The sequence below is a fragment of the Ailuropoda melanoleuca genome, chromosome 16, assembly GCF_002007445.2.
Source record: "Ailuropoda melanoleuca isolate Jingjing chromosome 16, ASM200744v2, whole genome shotgun sequence".
Taxonomy (NCBI): domain Eukaryota; kingdom Metazoa; phylum Chordata; class Mammalia; order Carnivora; family Ursidae; genus Ailuropoda; species Ailuropoda melanoleuca.
The window spans coordinates 14,941,653-14,959,116 of NC_048233.1; the positions used below are offsets into that span (position 1 = coordinate 14,941,653).

The 17,464-nt window shown below is 39.1% G+C and overlaps 1 protein-coding gene across 8 annotated transcripts in view; it reads left to right on the forward strand.

Moving 5' to 3' along the window:
* DERA (deoxyribose-phosphate aldolase) overlaps window positions 1-12,558 on the forward strand; it is a 120,080-nt gene extending 107,522 nt beyond the window's left edge. For 7 of the 8 annotated variants that reach the window (XM_034646643.1, XM_034646642.1, XM_034646635.1 and 4 more), the window contains 3 exons: window positions 5,637-5,749; window positions 9,565-9,714; window positions 10,072-10,728. In XM_034646643.1, the coding sequence (XP_034502534.1) occupies window positions 5,637-5,749; window positions 9,565-9,714; window positions 10,072-10,128 (320 nt within the window). In that variant the 3' untranslated portion in view covers window positions 10,129-10,728. Of the gene's footprint in view, window positions 1-5,636; window positions 5,750-9,564; window positions 9,715-10,071; window positions 10,729-10,971 lie in introns of those variants that run through there. The other variant, XM_034646636.1, reaches the window with a different exon arrangement.
* Window positions 12,559-17,464: the final 4,906 nt, after the last annotated feature.

Below are 17,464 nucleotides of genomic sequence, written 5' to 3' on the forward strand. Positions count from 1 at the left end.
TCTGAAATTAATATGGGTACTCTGCTTTACTTCGATTAATGTATCTTTTTCCATCCCTTTATTTTTAACTTTCTAAAGCTTTATTTTTAAAGTGGATTTCTCATAAACAACGTATAGAAGGGTCTTGGTTTTTGTTAATCTCTGATTTTAACTAGTGCATTTAGACCACTAACATTTAAAGTGATTATTGATTTTCAAATTGGATTAATATCTGCAAAGAGAAATAGTCCCAATAAGCCCATATCTATTAAAGAAATTATTTTAATTTAATTTAGTTTATAAATATTATATATAATAATAAATATATAAGCACACATTTATTTACATAAACTATGTTGTAACCTGTTACAAAACTATATTTTAATTCTATAATATTATAAAATAATTTTATTATTTATTTAATAATTAATAAATTATTGAAAAATTAAAACCTTCCGAAAAGGAAAGCACTAGCTAAAGATGGTTTCACTGATGAATTCTACTAAACATTTAAGGAAGAAATATTACCAATTCTCTATCTCTTTCAGAAAATTGAAGAAGAGAGAGTACTCACTCTGTGAAACCATCATTACCCCAATACCAAAGCCACATAAAGACATTGCAAGAAAGGAAAACTATAGATAGTATCATTCATGAACATAGACGAAAAAAAATCCTCGACAACATATTAACAAAATGATACATCAACAATGTATAAGAAATTATATGCCACGACCAAGGGGGATTTACTCCAGGTATGCAAGGCTGGTTCAGTGTAATGTAATCCACCATATCAATAAACTACAGGGGAAAAATCATATGGTCATATCAAATGACACAAATGAGGCATCTGACAGATTTTAACATATATTTATAATAAAAACTCCCAGCAAACTAGGAATACTAGGGAACGCCCTTAGCTTGATAAAGAACATCTGCAAACCATACTTTAGCTAACTAACATACTTATGAGAAATTGGACTCTATTCCCCTAAAGTCCCCCTGAGAATACACCAAGAATGTTCCTATTCAGCACTGTACTGGAAAGTCCTAGCTAGTGCAAGAAGACGGAAGGAAATTAGATAAGTACGAATTGGGAAGTGGGGTAGGCCAGTAGTGGCTCCCAGGGATATGTCCACATCCTAACCCCACTGAACCCGTGACTATTACCTCATTTGGGAAAAAGGATCTTTGCAGATATGATTAATTAAGGATCTTGAGATGAAGTGATTATTCTGGATTATCCAAGTGGGACCTGAATGCCATCACAAATGTATTATCAGAGAGAGGCAGAGGAAGATGCAGTCTCAACCCAGAAGAGAAGGTGATGTGAAGATGAAGGCAGGGGTCTGAATGACACAGCCCAGGAATGCTGGCAGCTCGAAGAGGCTGGGAAAGTGAGGGAACAGATTTTTCCCAAGAGCCTCCACAAGATGTGCAGCCCTGCTGACAACTCGATTTTGGACTTCTGCCCTACAGAACTGTGAGAAAATAAATTTCTGTTGCTTTAAGATACAAAGTTTGTTATAATTTGTTACAACCACCCCAAGAAATTAATACACGAAGAATGATATAAAACTGTCTTTGTTCACAGAACACATATCTGGAGAAAATCCCCCCCAGGCCCACAAACTCTTGAAAACTACTGAGTGAGTTTATCAAGGTTGCATGATACAAGGTTAATATAAAAAGCCCGTTGCTTTGCTTTTTACCAGCAGTGTGAACAATTGGAATTTGAAGTTTAAAAAAACCTTATCATTTATAATAGCAATCCATAAATTTATTACTTGGATATAATCTAATAAAAATATGTACGTAATCTATATGTACACCTGTTAGATTGGATAAAATCCAAAAACTGATAATAACACCAATTGCTAGTAAGGATATGGAGCATCAGGAAGTCAATCATTCACTGCTGTTGGGAATGCAAAATGATACAGCTACTTTGGAAGATAATTTGGCAGTTTCTTTCAAAGCAAAATATGGTCTTACCATATAATCTAGCATTTGCCCCTCTCAGTATGTGCCCAACTGATTTGAAAATGTATGTCCACACAAAATCCTGCATATAAATGTTTGTAGCAACTTTATTCATAATTGCCAAAACTGAAGCAAATAGTATAGATGTAGATAGTTTAATATGGAATTATTAAGAGATGTGTGTATATAAATGGGTTAGTATACACACATAGATTTCCTTGCTAGGCAGTGGAGAGAGCTAGAAACAAGACCCTGCAGTAGCAATGAGTACACCAAGAACCAAGATTTTGGGTTCCAATACCATTCTCTAATAAAAGGAACTAGCGCTCTCTGGAGAAATGACATATTCTAGGACTGGGGCAGAAAATGTAAAAGGTGAGCCTGGAGCATTTGGGAATACCAAAGGAAATGCTTTAAAAAACAAAATTCTACACGATGGAGGTGTATAGAAGGAATATAGGAAGGAACTGAAGGAGCCCCCAGTGGCCAAAGGTAGAACCATTTGAGCAATGAAATAAAGTAATATTGGATTATAAACCCAAGTATAAAATAAGTATCTTTGAATCTGTACTGATATAAATGATTGTAAATAAGTAAATGAGAGGAGACAAATCTCCCATGCAAAAAAGTCCACATAATTTATGTAGTTTTCCCTCCAAAGGTGGTAAATTATAATTCCTCATTCCTTATGTGTGGGATACACATAAGGGCTTCTTTCCGGGGATACAGTATGGAAAATAGGGAGAAGAGAGTGACTTGGCAATAGAGAAACCTGGCAAACACTGCCTCCCAAGTGCTTACGGTCAACGTCAACAGTGGTGGGTCACGGTGGTAGGTACGCTTGATATGATGTGGTGAGAATGGCACTTTACCTCTGTGGTCTTCCTCCCCAGAAACCCGTAACCCCAGTTCAATCATGAGGGAAATGTCAGGCCAGTTCCAATTGAGGGAGATTTTACAAAATACCTGACCAGTACTCCTCAAAACCGTTAAGATCATAAAAATAAGGCAAGTCCGAGAAACTGACACCGCCAAGAGGAGCCCATGGCAATATGATAAATGTACATATCAAAGTCTTCTGAATGAGACTGGATTCTAAGTAAAACTAAGAAAATCTAAATAAAGTATGGATTTGTGCTAATAGTAATATATCTATATTGGTTCATTAATTGTAACAAATGTACAAATGTTGTTAATAATAGGGGAAACCGGGTATAGGGTATGTGGAAACTCTACTAGCTTGATGTTTCTGTAGCTTTACATATGTTCCAAAATCTAAAATTTATTTAAAAATAAATAAAATGATAAATTCTTCTGAGCCACGTTCAATCCAGTTCAATCCAATCGAACTGTATTGAAACTCAAAACTTTCCTATTCGTCAGTTAAAGATGGGAAATACTGTAGTTTGCTTTTTCTTAGTAGCTGTGGCCATCCATCTGTTAGTGGAGCCATCCATCTGTCTGTCTGTCCTTCCATCCATCCATCCAAAATTCATATATTGAGACTTGCATGTTTGTCATGTTCTGGGGATACAGAGTTCACAGAAAGATACAGCACCTGCCCTCAAATATGCTTAAAATACAATCAAGAAAGGGGGACAAACACACTATGTATAGGCCGTTGTTACTGTCAATGTGTGGGCCCTGTTGCTCTCACAGTAGGTGTTCTGCTCTGCTCCTCCCAAGTATGTTAGAAGGAGAGTCTCCTCCCTTACCCTAACTCCGGACTCTTTCAAAGGAGTTTGGCGGCTCTTTTGGTTAACTTTAAATTGTGTGATTTTTAAGTGACTATACGTTTTTTTTAAGGTCTTCAAATGTGACCAGACTTGTAATAATCTTCTCGTCTAAGATGCTTGAAAGAATTTAGATTATACCAGTATTGTACCAAAAAGCTTTCTAATGATTCAGAAGACAATGCCACATCTTCAGAAGCGTATCTTGGTCTCATTGTGAATTCTTTGGGGATGTTCCCCTCACCTCTTACATCTGTTTGGAGGCTTTAATCTCTTCCCCTTGATTGTCTTATTTCTGGTGTTGTAGGGACCAGGCCTTGGTTTTTTGGTCTTATTCATTCATTCATTTAATTGATCAGTTTAGCATATGCCTACTTCAGGGCCTTCGTACTTGCCGTTTCCCTGCTTGTGGATGTTCTTTCCACAGATCCCTTTCATTCCGTCTGTATTTGAATTTCACTCTTGATAACTCTGTTTAAGTATAGCTACCTCTCCCCAACTCCATCACTCTCTAACTCATTACATTCCTTTTTTTCATAACACTTATCTCCACCTGACATTTATTATATATTTACTTGCTTCTTGTCTTTCTCTTCTAGAAAATCAGCTTACAGCGGTGGGAGCTTTATTATTTTGCTTAGTGGTCTCTTCTCAGTATCTACAGCAGAGTCTAGGACACAGTAAGCACTCAAGGACATAACACTCAGTGAATATTTGGTAGATGAATGCATGCATGACAGATAATGTCTCCAATTCTTCCAGTGGGCCTACAGACACCACCACCCCCCCCCCCCCCCCCCCCCCGCCTCAAAAGACTTCTGATGACCTGCAGTGGGCTAGGGCTGTGAATTGCATGGGAATTACTTAGGAACCTTGTTTATATTCAAATTCCGATTCAGTTGGTCTAGTATAAGACCCGAAAGTCTGCGTTTTTAGCAGGCACCCAGGTGGTATCCATGCTGCTGGTCTGTGGTCCGCATATTGAGCATTGCAGGGGTAGGTAACCACATGAAAATTGGAATCTCTGGCTACCTGACTTTGTCATCCTAGGTAAGTTCCTTGGAGACACTGTTGCCTATTGGTTAAGCTGTATTTCTTTGGTTAGAATTCTGTCTCTCTCACTTACTAACTCTGACCCCAACCAGGTTATTTAATCTTTCTGTATCTCCATTTCGTCTTTTAAAATGGGGATCGTGTTAGTACTTGCCTTATACAGTTGTCACGAGGAATGACTAAGTTATTACTTCTAAAGCACCTAGAATAGAGCATAGCACACATATCCACAGTGAATCTTAACTGTTACTATCATTTCTTTGTCTCCTTGTGCTATTCTGTTAAACTACATCAATAGATTTAAGATACATTTGAGAGACAGAAAGTTGTTTAAAGTATTTGTGGGTTATGAAATAGTGTGATGTCTTTCGTGAGACTCCTAATCTCGGAAGACAGTGCTTTCATTAATGAACAGTGCAGTACAGATCATTCTTATGTTGTCACAGCTGTACTGTGTACTTCCCATCAAGCATAAGAAAATGAGGGGAAAATGAGTGGGCACTCCAGTTTTGTAGGAAAGTGTTGTGATATATGATATTAAGCATAGGGCATAGCATTGTTTTATTCATCTCAGTTATGCATTAAATAAACCAACTTGATTTTCATTGATGATACGGAAATACGGAGGCAGGGGCCCCAAGAAGCAGTGAGAACCCAACTGATACTTAATTTCATTCATCTTATAGGAATTGGGGCAGTGGAAAGTATGGACAGAATTATTTCAAAGAGAGATTTTGTTTTTCATTTTTCAAATAACGAATGAAAAATAAAGTTGTGTTCCTCAGGAAGAAAATTTACATAGCTCACTTCTTTCACTGACTAAAAAGTGTAAAAAATAAGTTTTTAATTAACACAGAGGTGTTTTTTTTTTTTTTCCTTTTGTTTTAGGATCAGATTTTATTAAGACCTCTACCGGAAAAGAAACGGTAAATGCCACTTTCCCGGTAGCTATAGTAATGCTACGGGCCATTAGAGATTTCTTCTGGAAAACTGGAAACAAGGTATATTATTGCCAACAAATCTTTCTTCAGAGTAAAGATAATGTTATTTATAATACTAGTTACAGCCACAAAAACTGTCTTTATATGCAGAAGGTGTGAATGAGTTACCTTTATGAAGATAAATGTTTAATTTACCTTTCATTACAAAAGAACACATTCATGGAGAATAATGTGCGATTAACAGAAAGTGAGTGTGAGTGTGGGAGTAAGTATGTGTGATCAAGATGTAAACTCACTTTATGTCCTTTTATTAACTGAAGACAATTTTATCACTGACAAGAGATTCCTAAATGGGTTCTTTAACAAACTAATTCTGCTACAACATAGAGGCTTTCTGGTAAGGCGTTGGCCAGCGAAAACAGGTTAATGCAGAAATTAAACTTCCTTGAGGAATGGAAAGAATTGCAGAGTAACATTTATTGAATGATAAGCTGTGGTGGTGATATGAAAAGTATGCAATATAATGGGAAATAATCTTTTCCTGTCATTATTGAAGGACACACATAAATTGGTTTTTCTGTTGGGAAACCCCCGGTCCAGAAAAACTTATTACTTTTAATAATATGAGGTGAAGAGAAAATTCTCGAGGAGATGAACTTATTAAACAAAATAATGAAATGCTGTGAAACAGCAGGGAAAAGGTAGCTAGACGTTATATAGCTCTTGAATTAAATATCCATTTTTGCGTTTTATGGCAGTTGGATGTGCTCTTTGGAAGACTGTTAAGCTGAGGAGGGTATGTGCTAGCTTTTGTCAGCTTTTCGAAAAATAATACATATTTTTTGAAACATATGAAGTTAAAAAGAACGTGTATGAGGTTTTTTAAAATGAGTTTGGATTTTCCTTTTCACTTCAAGTTGCTTGTTTAGCTGCAAATTATCTCAAAGGATTTTTTTTTACACATCAAAGAGAAAGGTAGTTTGTTTGTTGCTGTTGTTTTTTTTTTTTTAGAGACTGTCCCTTCCTCAGAAGGCATCTTTTAAAACCAATCTCTGTATTTCTGCCAAATGGAAACCCAAAAAAGACCTTTAATCCTTTGCTAACTAAATGTGATGACTTTAAATGTGACTCTACCTTGGGTTCATTTTGGAATTGGAGACCGTTTTTAGAATGTACTGGGTTTGAGAGGAAATGAACTCCTTCCAGAATTTTCTCCTTCAGAATAACTTCTACCTTAAAAAAAGTCCAAATAGGAAAGATAGCTACTGTGACCTTACATATGACAGTTGACTCTGTCTGAGTAACCTCTTCTTTGGTAGCCTTTCTGCGCTGATCCAAATAAAAAAATGTTTGGTCATAAAAAAGAGAGCTCTGTCTTTGGTCCCCTCCTCTGAGACCACCACCATTCGTTTAGACCAGTGGTTCTTATTTTCCACCAAAGTACAACAAAATAAATGTGAAGCTTTTTATGCTTTAGATGCCTGGGCCCTCATCCCGAGCACTTCTGGATGAGGGGTAGTCCTCAGGCATCTATATGTTTCCTAAGCTCTATTGTCAGGATTAAAACTCACCATTAGAGACACAATCCTGCTGTGTTCTCAACGAACATTTATTGAGTAGTTAACTCTGTGCCATGTTAACCTGTGTTAACAGGGATACAAAACAAACAAGTCCCTTCCCAGGAGAGCTTGTAGACAACAGCAAAGAATTTCAGCAAAAGTTTTAGGTGCTCAATATTCTAGGCCAGAGTATGGTAAGAAGGGACTTTTTGCTGTCTTTCAGTACTTCTTTTTAATGGTAATGACCCTTTCCTCAGCTAATAAACAAAATTCATCCCAGTTTTATTACGAAACAGACGGATGCAAGTCAAATCATGTTCATTTTAATCACGTGTGATTTCACACCGTGAGGACCCGTGTATGTATCTGCAAATCAGGTGTATCCTTTCAGGCTGTTGACAAGTTGCCTGGGCAGCCCTTTGACTGTAAACGTTCTACATCATTGATTTAAGGGGTGTTTTAAAATGTGATGGGCCGTCTTCCAGACCATGATTAGTGTCAGTCTGAGCAGCAGGGGTTTAATATTTCATAACTGATTTCATTGCAGATTTATGTTTTCCATATTCTCTCCCTTAAAAAAAAAAAGAATAAACTTATGCTAGAACCTCTCTTTAGAAACGTTGCCAAACAGACTTGCTGACACAACTGGACTATATAGAAAAATCTATATGCAGCACAGCCTAATTGACAGAAATGTGCTTATGATTAACATGTATGCTAATATCAGCTAATTGATTTTTGGGGGCCTCTTCTCAGTAAATAATCTCATCCTATTTATCTCCCCTACTCGCCCCATGTCCCTGCCGTCTTTCAGAGCCACTTGGGCTCCAGGGTAATAGGCAAATAGGGTTAGGATCAGCGTCCAGCTGCTGCTTAGCCGTGTGGCAACGAGTGACTGAGGCAGGGAAACCGTTTAGTCAGGAGACCCACCAATACTAGTGACAACTGATGAGGGTCTAAACTAAAACAGCAGAAGTGAGAGTATGGAGGATGTGTGTGTGTGTGGGAAAGGGGGAAGATATCGAAGTTAAGGAGGGAGGATTGGTAGACTTGACTGTTGATTGATTGGGTGTGGTGTGGTGGAGAAAATGGCGGAGTCCAGGTTAACCCTGAGGTTTCTAGCCTGGGTTAATTATGGGACCATTCATTTACTGTCTCTCTTCTCTAGCATTCTTTAGCCATTAACCCCATATTGGTGCTGCCTGTTGAATCAACGGCTCTTAGTGTTCAGATGCCTGAGCTTTGGTACTTGCGCTCTGCAGTGTTTTCTTGATTGTTCCTGTCTGTAGATTCTCCACTCTACTGGATTCCAGTTCTTGAGACAAGTAAATCCGGATAAGCGGATTTTACTGTTTATAACACATGTATCCATTTCTAATGGACTCAGGACATCATTTGTAAACATCAGATATTGGCTGAGTCGTGCTGTTTTATGTTCACCTTCAAAGACTACTGAACTGTGAAGAGCTCCTACGCTGTCTTTTTCTCCTGTGCTTATGTAACTGGTCTGGCTGCTTCATAGAATTCTTTCCACTTACGACTTAGAAGTCCCTACACTTAAGTTGATGAAAATAACTCTCAACATTCCTTCCTGATTGCTGTCAGTTTGGTTAGTGTGGCCTCACTGATTCTCTTCTCTTACTTTGAATACATGTATGTGTCTTTTGCACCTCAGAATGAAGGGCTGAGAGGCGCCTAGACAGGCTTACTCGTAGAAATGTAGAATGAATGGGCTTTTGTAATATCTGTTTTCCTCATTTATTGACACCTCTCTTGTTTATCCCCGGTTCCCAGCTATAGTCTAGGTGGTTGACGTTTATGACTTTCCAATAAGCGCAATGTTAATGAGGGTTATGAACGCTCATTAGTGTCTTCTCAGAAGCAGTGACATTCTTCCCATTAATCTTGGAAAAGTCATTTTGTAGTGTGAATGGGCATGAGTCAGTGATCTAAGCTCTTTTGCTGGGTGAAGTAAAATAGACTTTAAAAAAAGAGAGAGAAAGAGAATCCAGACCCTGTATTAACACAGTACCATTTTTTTGTTGCTGTTAAAGATTTTATTTAGTTTTGAGACAGCACGAGAGCGAGAGTGTGCATGAACAGGGGGAGGAGCAGAGGGAGAGAATCTCCAGCAGACTCTGTGCTGAGTGTGGAGCCTGACCAGGGTATGGATCCCAGAACCCCGAGATCATGACCTGAGCCGAAACCAAGAGTCGGGAGCTCCACCACCTGAGCCACCCAGGCGCGCCTGTGCAGTACCATTTTTTAAAGCACTCCAGTAACAATAAACCTTGCTCTTTCCACCGTCCCTTGTAGGTAGGCTTTAAACCAGCAGGAGGCATCCGAAGTGCCAAGGATTCCCTTGCTTGGCTCTCTCTCGTAAAGGAAGAGCTGGGAGATGAATGGCTGACGCCAGACCTCTTTCGAATAGGTGCCAGTACTCTGCTTTCGGACATCGAGAGGCAGGTGTGTAATAATCCATTGTCTTGGGACAAATTGACAAGTGTGTTTTTGCGAAAGAAACGAAAAATCCCTTATTGGGCTATGAGAACTAGAGAAAAAACCTCATCTGATTTACCTCATTGCACCCAAACCTCTGCATTCATCCAAGCAAACCCCCACCTGAAGTGGGCTGACTGGACACGAGAGCGAGAGTGTGCGTGAGCAGAGGGAGAGGGTGGACAGTCTGCTGAAATGCATAATATGGGCTTTATAATGAAACATTAATTATAGTTATTAATTATTATTTAATAGTAAAATTATTAATTGATATATATGATGCATGATAATTATTAATTACCTAAACTCTGATTTTCCTCACAGATTTACCATCACGTGACTGGAAGATACGCAGCCTATCATGATCTTCCAATGTCTTAAATCAGCAACCAGTTCCAGAAAAGTTCTTTACAGCAACGTTTAAAATGTGTGTTTCTACAGAACTGCTAGAGTTGTTTAATTAAAATATGAGGGAATGAATAGGTAACTGACTTTTTTTCCCCTTAAAATTTTCACTGAATTTAATTCAAAAGAAAAAAGAAAAAAACAACTAATCCATACACGGTATTTTTTTCAGGCATCTCTGAAATGGCCCTAATTACTTGAAGATCTGTGTTGTTAATTTTGAGAAGATTTTCGCTTAAAAATTCTGAGTAAAATATTAATGATAGCTTTGACAACATTAAATTCTAAGGGGAAAAAATGTTAAACTGCCCACGAAACGGGCCTTAGAGAAAGAAAGCACAGGTTCCCTGAGCTGCCGGCCGCACTCTAATGACTTCAGGAGCCACTGACTTGGCACTAATTTCCTGCCATGAAAATCTGCCTTTAATTTTTGCAACAGATATGCTCTTTTATTAATTGTTTTGCTGGTGAAACTTCTGTCGTTGTTACATGGTATTATGGCTATTGCATTTTTTAAATAAAAAATCTGTAGTTTATTTTTTTTGGAAAATAAAAACACTTTAAATTTTGACAATACCTACTGAGAAATGAATCCATTAAACATAGAAAGCGGTTTTCTCAGTGGCTTTCTGAATCTGTACAAGAGTCTGTGTATTTATGTCATAAAGCCCCTCAGTAACACTATGAATGAATACAACCCACGTATACAGCCACCATTAATGTAGCACTGAATACGTGCTAAGCTCTCTACATAGTTCAGTGTATTTAATCCTTATTTAATCCCTGTAACAGTACTGATGTTACCGTCCTTTTATGCAGACGAGGGACTGAGGCACAGAGAGCTGAAGCAACTTGACGAAGATCACAGAGCTCCCCATCGGCAGAGTCAAGAAGCAAGCCCAGGCCGACAGAGCGTGTGCGGTCCCCCGGGGTGTGCACCACTGTCCCTCAGCACACGCAGGCTCATCATCAGAGCTCACTGTCCGCTCTGGGGAATGGTTGTCTGCTTTGTGGGCTACTCGTTCCTTGGCTCCCTGTCCCTCCCAGTGTTCCCCGTCTGCCATTTTTGCTTGCTGGCACCTCTCCCGCATGATAGAACCTACGTTTTCTTAAATGGGGATTTTCATGGAGCGAGTCTGTAACTACTCATAAGTGGGAAACCCCAAACTGGGCGTCCATTTTGGTTTCACTCTCTGATTGCGGGAGGGTAGCCAGCCTCTTCCTCGTTCTAGCCCTGTGACCTTGGTTCAGTCAGTTCACATCTCTGGACCTCAGCTTCTTCATCTGTAAAAGAGAGGGGTTGGGCAGGCGCTATCAAGGCCCTTTCAGACCTAAAATTATATTACCCTAAGGATAATTATAACAAATTCTAGAAGATGTTTTATGGCTATAAAGAGAAAACACTTTTGTAGCAATCTAAATTAGAATTTGCCTCTCGGGAATCAATTAGGCAAGTCCCCAAAGCATCTCTCCAACTGTAAATGAAATGACTAAAATAAGAAGGGAGAAGAAGTCCTGCTTTCCCCCATTCCCTTAGCAGAAAGCTGACACTTGACTTACACCTTTGGATACGGTCAGTAGCTCCGAATGCCATATCTACCCTCATAACATGGCAGCCCATGTGCCCATAGCACAATGGCCAGTCACCTTTAGAGAAGAAACTTTGCAGAAAAATAATTGCATTCTATCACCTTTGAAGCTATTCCAATTTCACAGGGGTTTCTGTTTTCCTCCCATTAAACCCAGCTGGTCATTTTAGTTGATCAAGTGAAGAGGCATCATTATCTTCAATTCTAATTTATATGAGGCATCCACTGAAATTGACCCCTGCGGACAATTATAGATTCACATAGGAAATTAAGACTGTGAGTCCCTCAAACCTATTAGAGGCTGATGAGCATGGGCTGATCTGAAGGTACATAATCTTATAATTGGGGGGACAATTTATTCCAAGGACTATCAGTCTCTTCATCAGGAATGTCTGCTCCTTACCTGGCTCTTGAAATCAAATGTAACACAGATGACTTTAACGGGCAGACCCTAGTAAATGTTGATTGCTATGAAAACATGAGAGGAAGAGGTCATTTTCGAGGTGACTGATTTACTGCAAGCAGATTTGTATACTTCAGAACATGGATAGCAGGTGCTTTATACGATCAAAAAATGAGGGCAGTGTCCTGTGTTTAAAGCTTCTAAATTAATAAAGCAACCCGCACCCCAGTTGTCCCAGTTGCTCAATAAAGCATATTACACCTTAAAGTTACTTTTTAGGGGTGCCTGGGTGGCACATCAGTTAAGCGTCTGCCTTCAGGGCGTGATCCTGGCGTTGTGGGATCGAGCCCCACATCAGGCTCTTCCGCTATGAGCCTGCTTCTTCCTCTCCCACTCCCCCTGCTTATGTTCCCTCTCTCGCTGGCTGTCTCTATCTCTGTTGAATAAATAAATAAAATCTTTTAAAAAAAAGTTACTTTTTAAACAATAAATCATATAATTTGGGGGCTTAAAGAGACTCCAGAGAATATGTATTTCTAACTACCATTCTTTATGTAAGAAAAGAAACCGAATGTGGGGAGGTCACTTACATAATAAGACCATGTAGAAAGTCAGAGCTGAAACCAGAGCTTGGGTCCATATTTTGGCCGTGAACTATTTTACAAAACATAGCCAGGGCTTCAGAACTGAAAGTTTCTTTCTTGTTCATACACTCTACCGCCCCTAAGATTATGTTTGTCAGTGTGTGAAATTCAGACTTTCAAAAGGCTGACTTTTGCCTTTGAAGAGTCTTCTGGGGGTGCTTGGGTGGCTCAGTCAGTTAAACATCTGACTCTTGATTTCGGCTCTAGGTCATGGTCTCAGGGTCGTGGGATCCAGTCCCGTGTTGGGCTCTGCCCTCAGCGCAGAGTCTGCTTGTCCCTCTCCCTCTGCTCGTCGCCCCCCACCCGCTCATGCTCTCTCTCTCAAATAAATAAATGAAATCTTTCACAAAAAAAAAAAAAAGTCTTCTAAATAGGGTTTTAGAAACCATCTGAATCTAGACCAGGAGATGGTGTGGTTAATTCTATCCGTTAGACTTCCCGAATTTGGGGTGACCTCAAAAACTGAAATTTTTTTTTTAAAAAGTTGAATGTTGCTTTATTGTGTTTATTTTTTTTTTTTTAAGGACAAAAATGGGAAGGGGCTTGTTTGGATTCTGGTTTGTCTACAAATGGAGAAAAACGACTAGTGCAATCACAAAACAATTTCATAATTACAGTATCTTTGCCTCATTCTAGATTATTTCAGCGCTAACAGGAAATTTAGGCAAATCAGTTTGCATGAAAAATAACTTCTAAGGAGACCTGTGTAAAAACAGAGACTGTTAGGAATCCTATCTGGAAGTCTCACCCTCTGTGCACAGAGTCTCTGTCTTGATGGAGCAGAAGAGTTTGCTAGGCCATATGTAGATGTCTTACCCAAACCACATCTAGAAAAAAACATTTAGACATTAGACACACACACAAAATTTAGAAAAAACAATTGATACTTCTACTACAGAGAGAAACCAAAATTAATTTTTCTTCTACCAACCTGATAATTTTTTGATGCGACATAAATAGGGCCAGAGTGGAGATAGAAGAAAGAATTTGAATAGATCACCCTTTCAAAGGAAATGAAGCCTTATGGCCATTTTGGCACTAAGAAAAAGGTATGAGGTGAAATCAATTTCTACATTTGTTTTCCTGATCGTGCTCAAGAGTCTGGCCTCCCAAAGGAAAATATGTATTTTATAACCACCACCAAATGATCCTTTTCAGAAATGACCACAGGTAACATCTGGCCAATATATAAAATATGTAGTAAAAATAATCATTTTTAATTAACTAAAACCTGCTCAGGAGAGAGAGTCAGAGGACTATCCATCTGGTCAATTCTTATTTAATAGGGCAAATGAGGATCAGAATGTTTAATGCAATATATGTGAAATACTTCGTGACCTTACAATGAACTAAAACTTTTTTTTTTTTTAGTTAGGAAGAATGGGAGAGGGGGAAGAATCAGAATATCTTGAAATGACAGACCTAAAATTCGATTTTTTTTTTTAGAAGTACATGTTGTACTTTAAAATATAGGTAGAATATAAGAGACCTAGGTTTTGTGGCATTATTTTCTATGGTTCGATGACAGAAAGTGTGTTTTAATCTATTCGAATGTTAAAATGAGGTTGTACTTTATTCTGGCGATTGACAAGAATGACAGAGTTTTAAGTGATTATAAATAAAGGTGAAAGGAACTAGGATTATTTAGCCCAAGGAGAAGATTGAAGAGTACTTGATATCTAAGTCCCAAGAAAAATTTTATATTGGTTTCTAGTAACCGGAAGTTCAGTATCCCCTCCGTAGAAGAAGAAATGAGTGTGTGCTACATGGGAAATTAGATTAGTTCTAGGGCAGAACCTTCATAGTCTGGAATGTGCTATTAAGAAGGTACATCTTTCTCTTCCTTTCTCAGAAGTAGATTGTCCTTTGATTGGAGTAGTTTAGTTGTGCTTCCAAAGAAAGTGGTTCTCAAACTTTAGTATACATGAAAATCACTGAGAGGTTTTTGGGTTTTTTTAAGATGTATGTATTTATTTTAGAGCAAGACAGAGGGGCAGGAGTGGGGCAGAGGGAAAAGGAGAGAATCCTCAGGCAGACTCCGCGCTGAGCATGGAGCCTGATTTGGGTCTCGATCCCAGGACCCTGAGATCATAACCTGAGCCGAAACCGAGAGTGGACACTTAACCGACTGAGCCACCCAGGCGCCCTGAGTTTTGTTTTTTATTTTTTATTTTTTTTAAAGATTTTATTTATTTGACAGAGACAGCCAGCGAGAGAGGGAACACAAGCAGGGGGAGTGGGAGAGGAAGAAAGCAGGCTCATAGCGGAGGAGCCTGATGCGGGGCTCGACCATAACGCCGGGATCACGCCCTGAGCCGAAGGCAGACGCTTAACCGCTGTGCCACCCAGGCGCCCCTGTTTTGTTTTTTAAAAAAACACTGAATTCTGGGCCTCACCCCCAGAATTTCTAATTCAGCAAATGGGCTGTGGGGCCTAAGAATTTGCATTTCCAGGAAGTTCCCAATGATGATGCTCAGGAACCCTGAGAACCACTGGACTGAAACGCCTTGTGCTCAATACCTGGATTCCGAAGTAAATGCATCTCTTCGTGAGTAAAATCCACCAGCCGCAGTACTTTTCTATCTCGGGAACTCCAGGATGAATGTGTATATCTGCTGCTTTTCAGAGCCATGAACAAGAGAGGGAGCAATGGAAAGACATTATCCCTTAACCCTTTCACAGGAGGTGGCAAAGGGGACTACACTTGGGGCTTAAGTGCAAGCTTTGGAGCCCAGAATAAACATGTCAGACAAGCTAGGATCATTATCCAAGGCTTCAGCAAGCCGAGATAGCAAGTTTCAGCTGTATTTGATCTTACACTATTTGGAATGCTTTGACTTCGGTGATTCCAGTGTAATTGCACTTAAAACGAGGACCTATTGTAACAGAGCCCATTCTTTAACTTATATTTAAAGTAGATAGCATGTTGGAGGCAAGGGACGTTTCACAGATACTTGGCTTCTTAAATTTGAAGCTACCGAGTAAGTGAGCTCTAGGAAATAATGAAAACATTAGGTCCTTGGTCTTTTTAACACGAAAGGATGTTTGAATTTGTTTTTGGGTTTTTTAACTGTGTGTTCTGCCACCATTAGGCCTTACCCGGCATGGTTCATAGTTGCAAATAACACAACTCCCCTCTACCTAGAAGGCAGCCAGCTAGGAATGATGCCCAAAGCGCTCTTAGAGCTGCTCCACTCTTCAGACACTGTTACCACCGCAGAGAGGTTTGATACCAGAACCTCTGCCTTTGGCGTCTCTGAAAGCTGGGGGAAACTTGGCACAGTAGCCAAAGATGGATTCCCCCCATTGCTCTCTCGGGTGTCAAAGTCCTGTGTCGTCGTGTCTGAGTGTTGGAGCCTCAGTCACATGCCTGTACTCGAGCTTTAAAGGAAGCTGGGAAAGCAAGTTTGGCCTCCTTGGGGAAAGGGGCACATGGTATTTCAAAGATGTTGGGTGGTCACTCATCATGACGGTTATCAACCGCAATATAATAACATAGTACCGGAGAGATAGTTCATATTTTGTGCTAGGGAAGGATTCATTGCCCCTCAGCTGTCTTTCCACTTCTTGTGAGTCCCTGAAGTTGAATTCTGCAGAAGCTGCCCTTCGTCTCTTAGTCCCACACAACAGGGCTAGAGAAGTCCTATGAAGTCCTTCCTATAGTCACTCTCATTAGCAGTGTATGACAGGGCCCTTTATAGTTAAACTTCTATATCTCTAGACAGCTATCTATTGACTTCCTACCATGAGTAATGATGAAATTAGTTTTTCCACTTGCTCCCCCTATCTTCCTCCCCAACGCACCTGATTCTTGATGATCATATAATTTTTCATTCCATATTCTTTGGACTTTGAAATGTACTTGTAGTTTTATTACATGATTTATCAGCTTCCATAATCTTTCTATCCTCTGCTCTACCAGATGAGAAAATCAGCATATTGACATTACTACCCACCATCTGTCCTCTTCTCCTCCAAACCTTTGCTATATTATTTCTACATCATTAGAATTTATCACATTTCAATTCTGTTCTGTGACCATAACCTCCACCATTATTTTAGTTTTAGTCCTACAGTTAAATGAAGTCAATACTTAGGATCGGTAACCCACTTATCTCTTTGCTTTTCAAAATTTGGCCTGTAGTGGTTTCTTCAGGGAGGGCTTGGGATATATTGCATGAGTTTTTGCAAGTTCAAAAATGTTCATTTTCATTATACTCTAATGACTCTTTGGCTGTGTATAATTCTTGGATCATGTACTTTATTTCCCGAGGACTTTACTATTATACTATTGCTCCAGTGTCTTCTAGCACTGAATATTTTTGTGGAAAGTAACAATCCGACCTAAACTTTTTGCCTTAATGGACAACAGCTTTTTTCTCAAAGTTCTAGCAACTTTATTAAAACGTGATTCAGGGTTGAATGTTTTGTGTGAATTTTGCCCAGGGCTCAGTGAGTCCTCTCCGTCTATAGAGTCATGAGTTATATATCTGAAAAGCTACTTTGAAGCGTATCTTTAACTTTTTTCCTATTTTATTATTCTTCAACACCTTCAGGATATTAGTTATTGCATATGTGAAGGCCTTTTTATCTGTCCCGTTCTAGCTATTACTCTCATAATTCTTTTGAATTTTTTTCTACTTCATTGAATTGCACTCTTTTTCTATTCCTCTTAT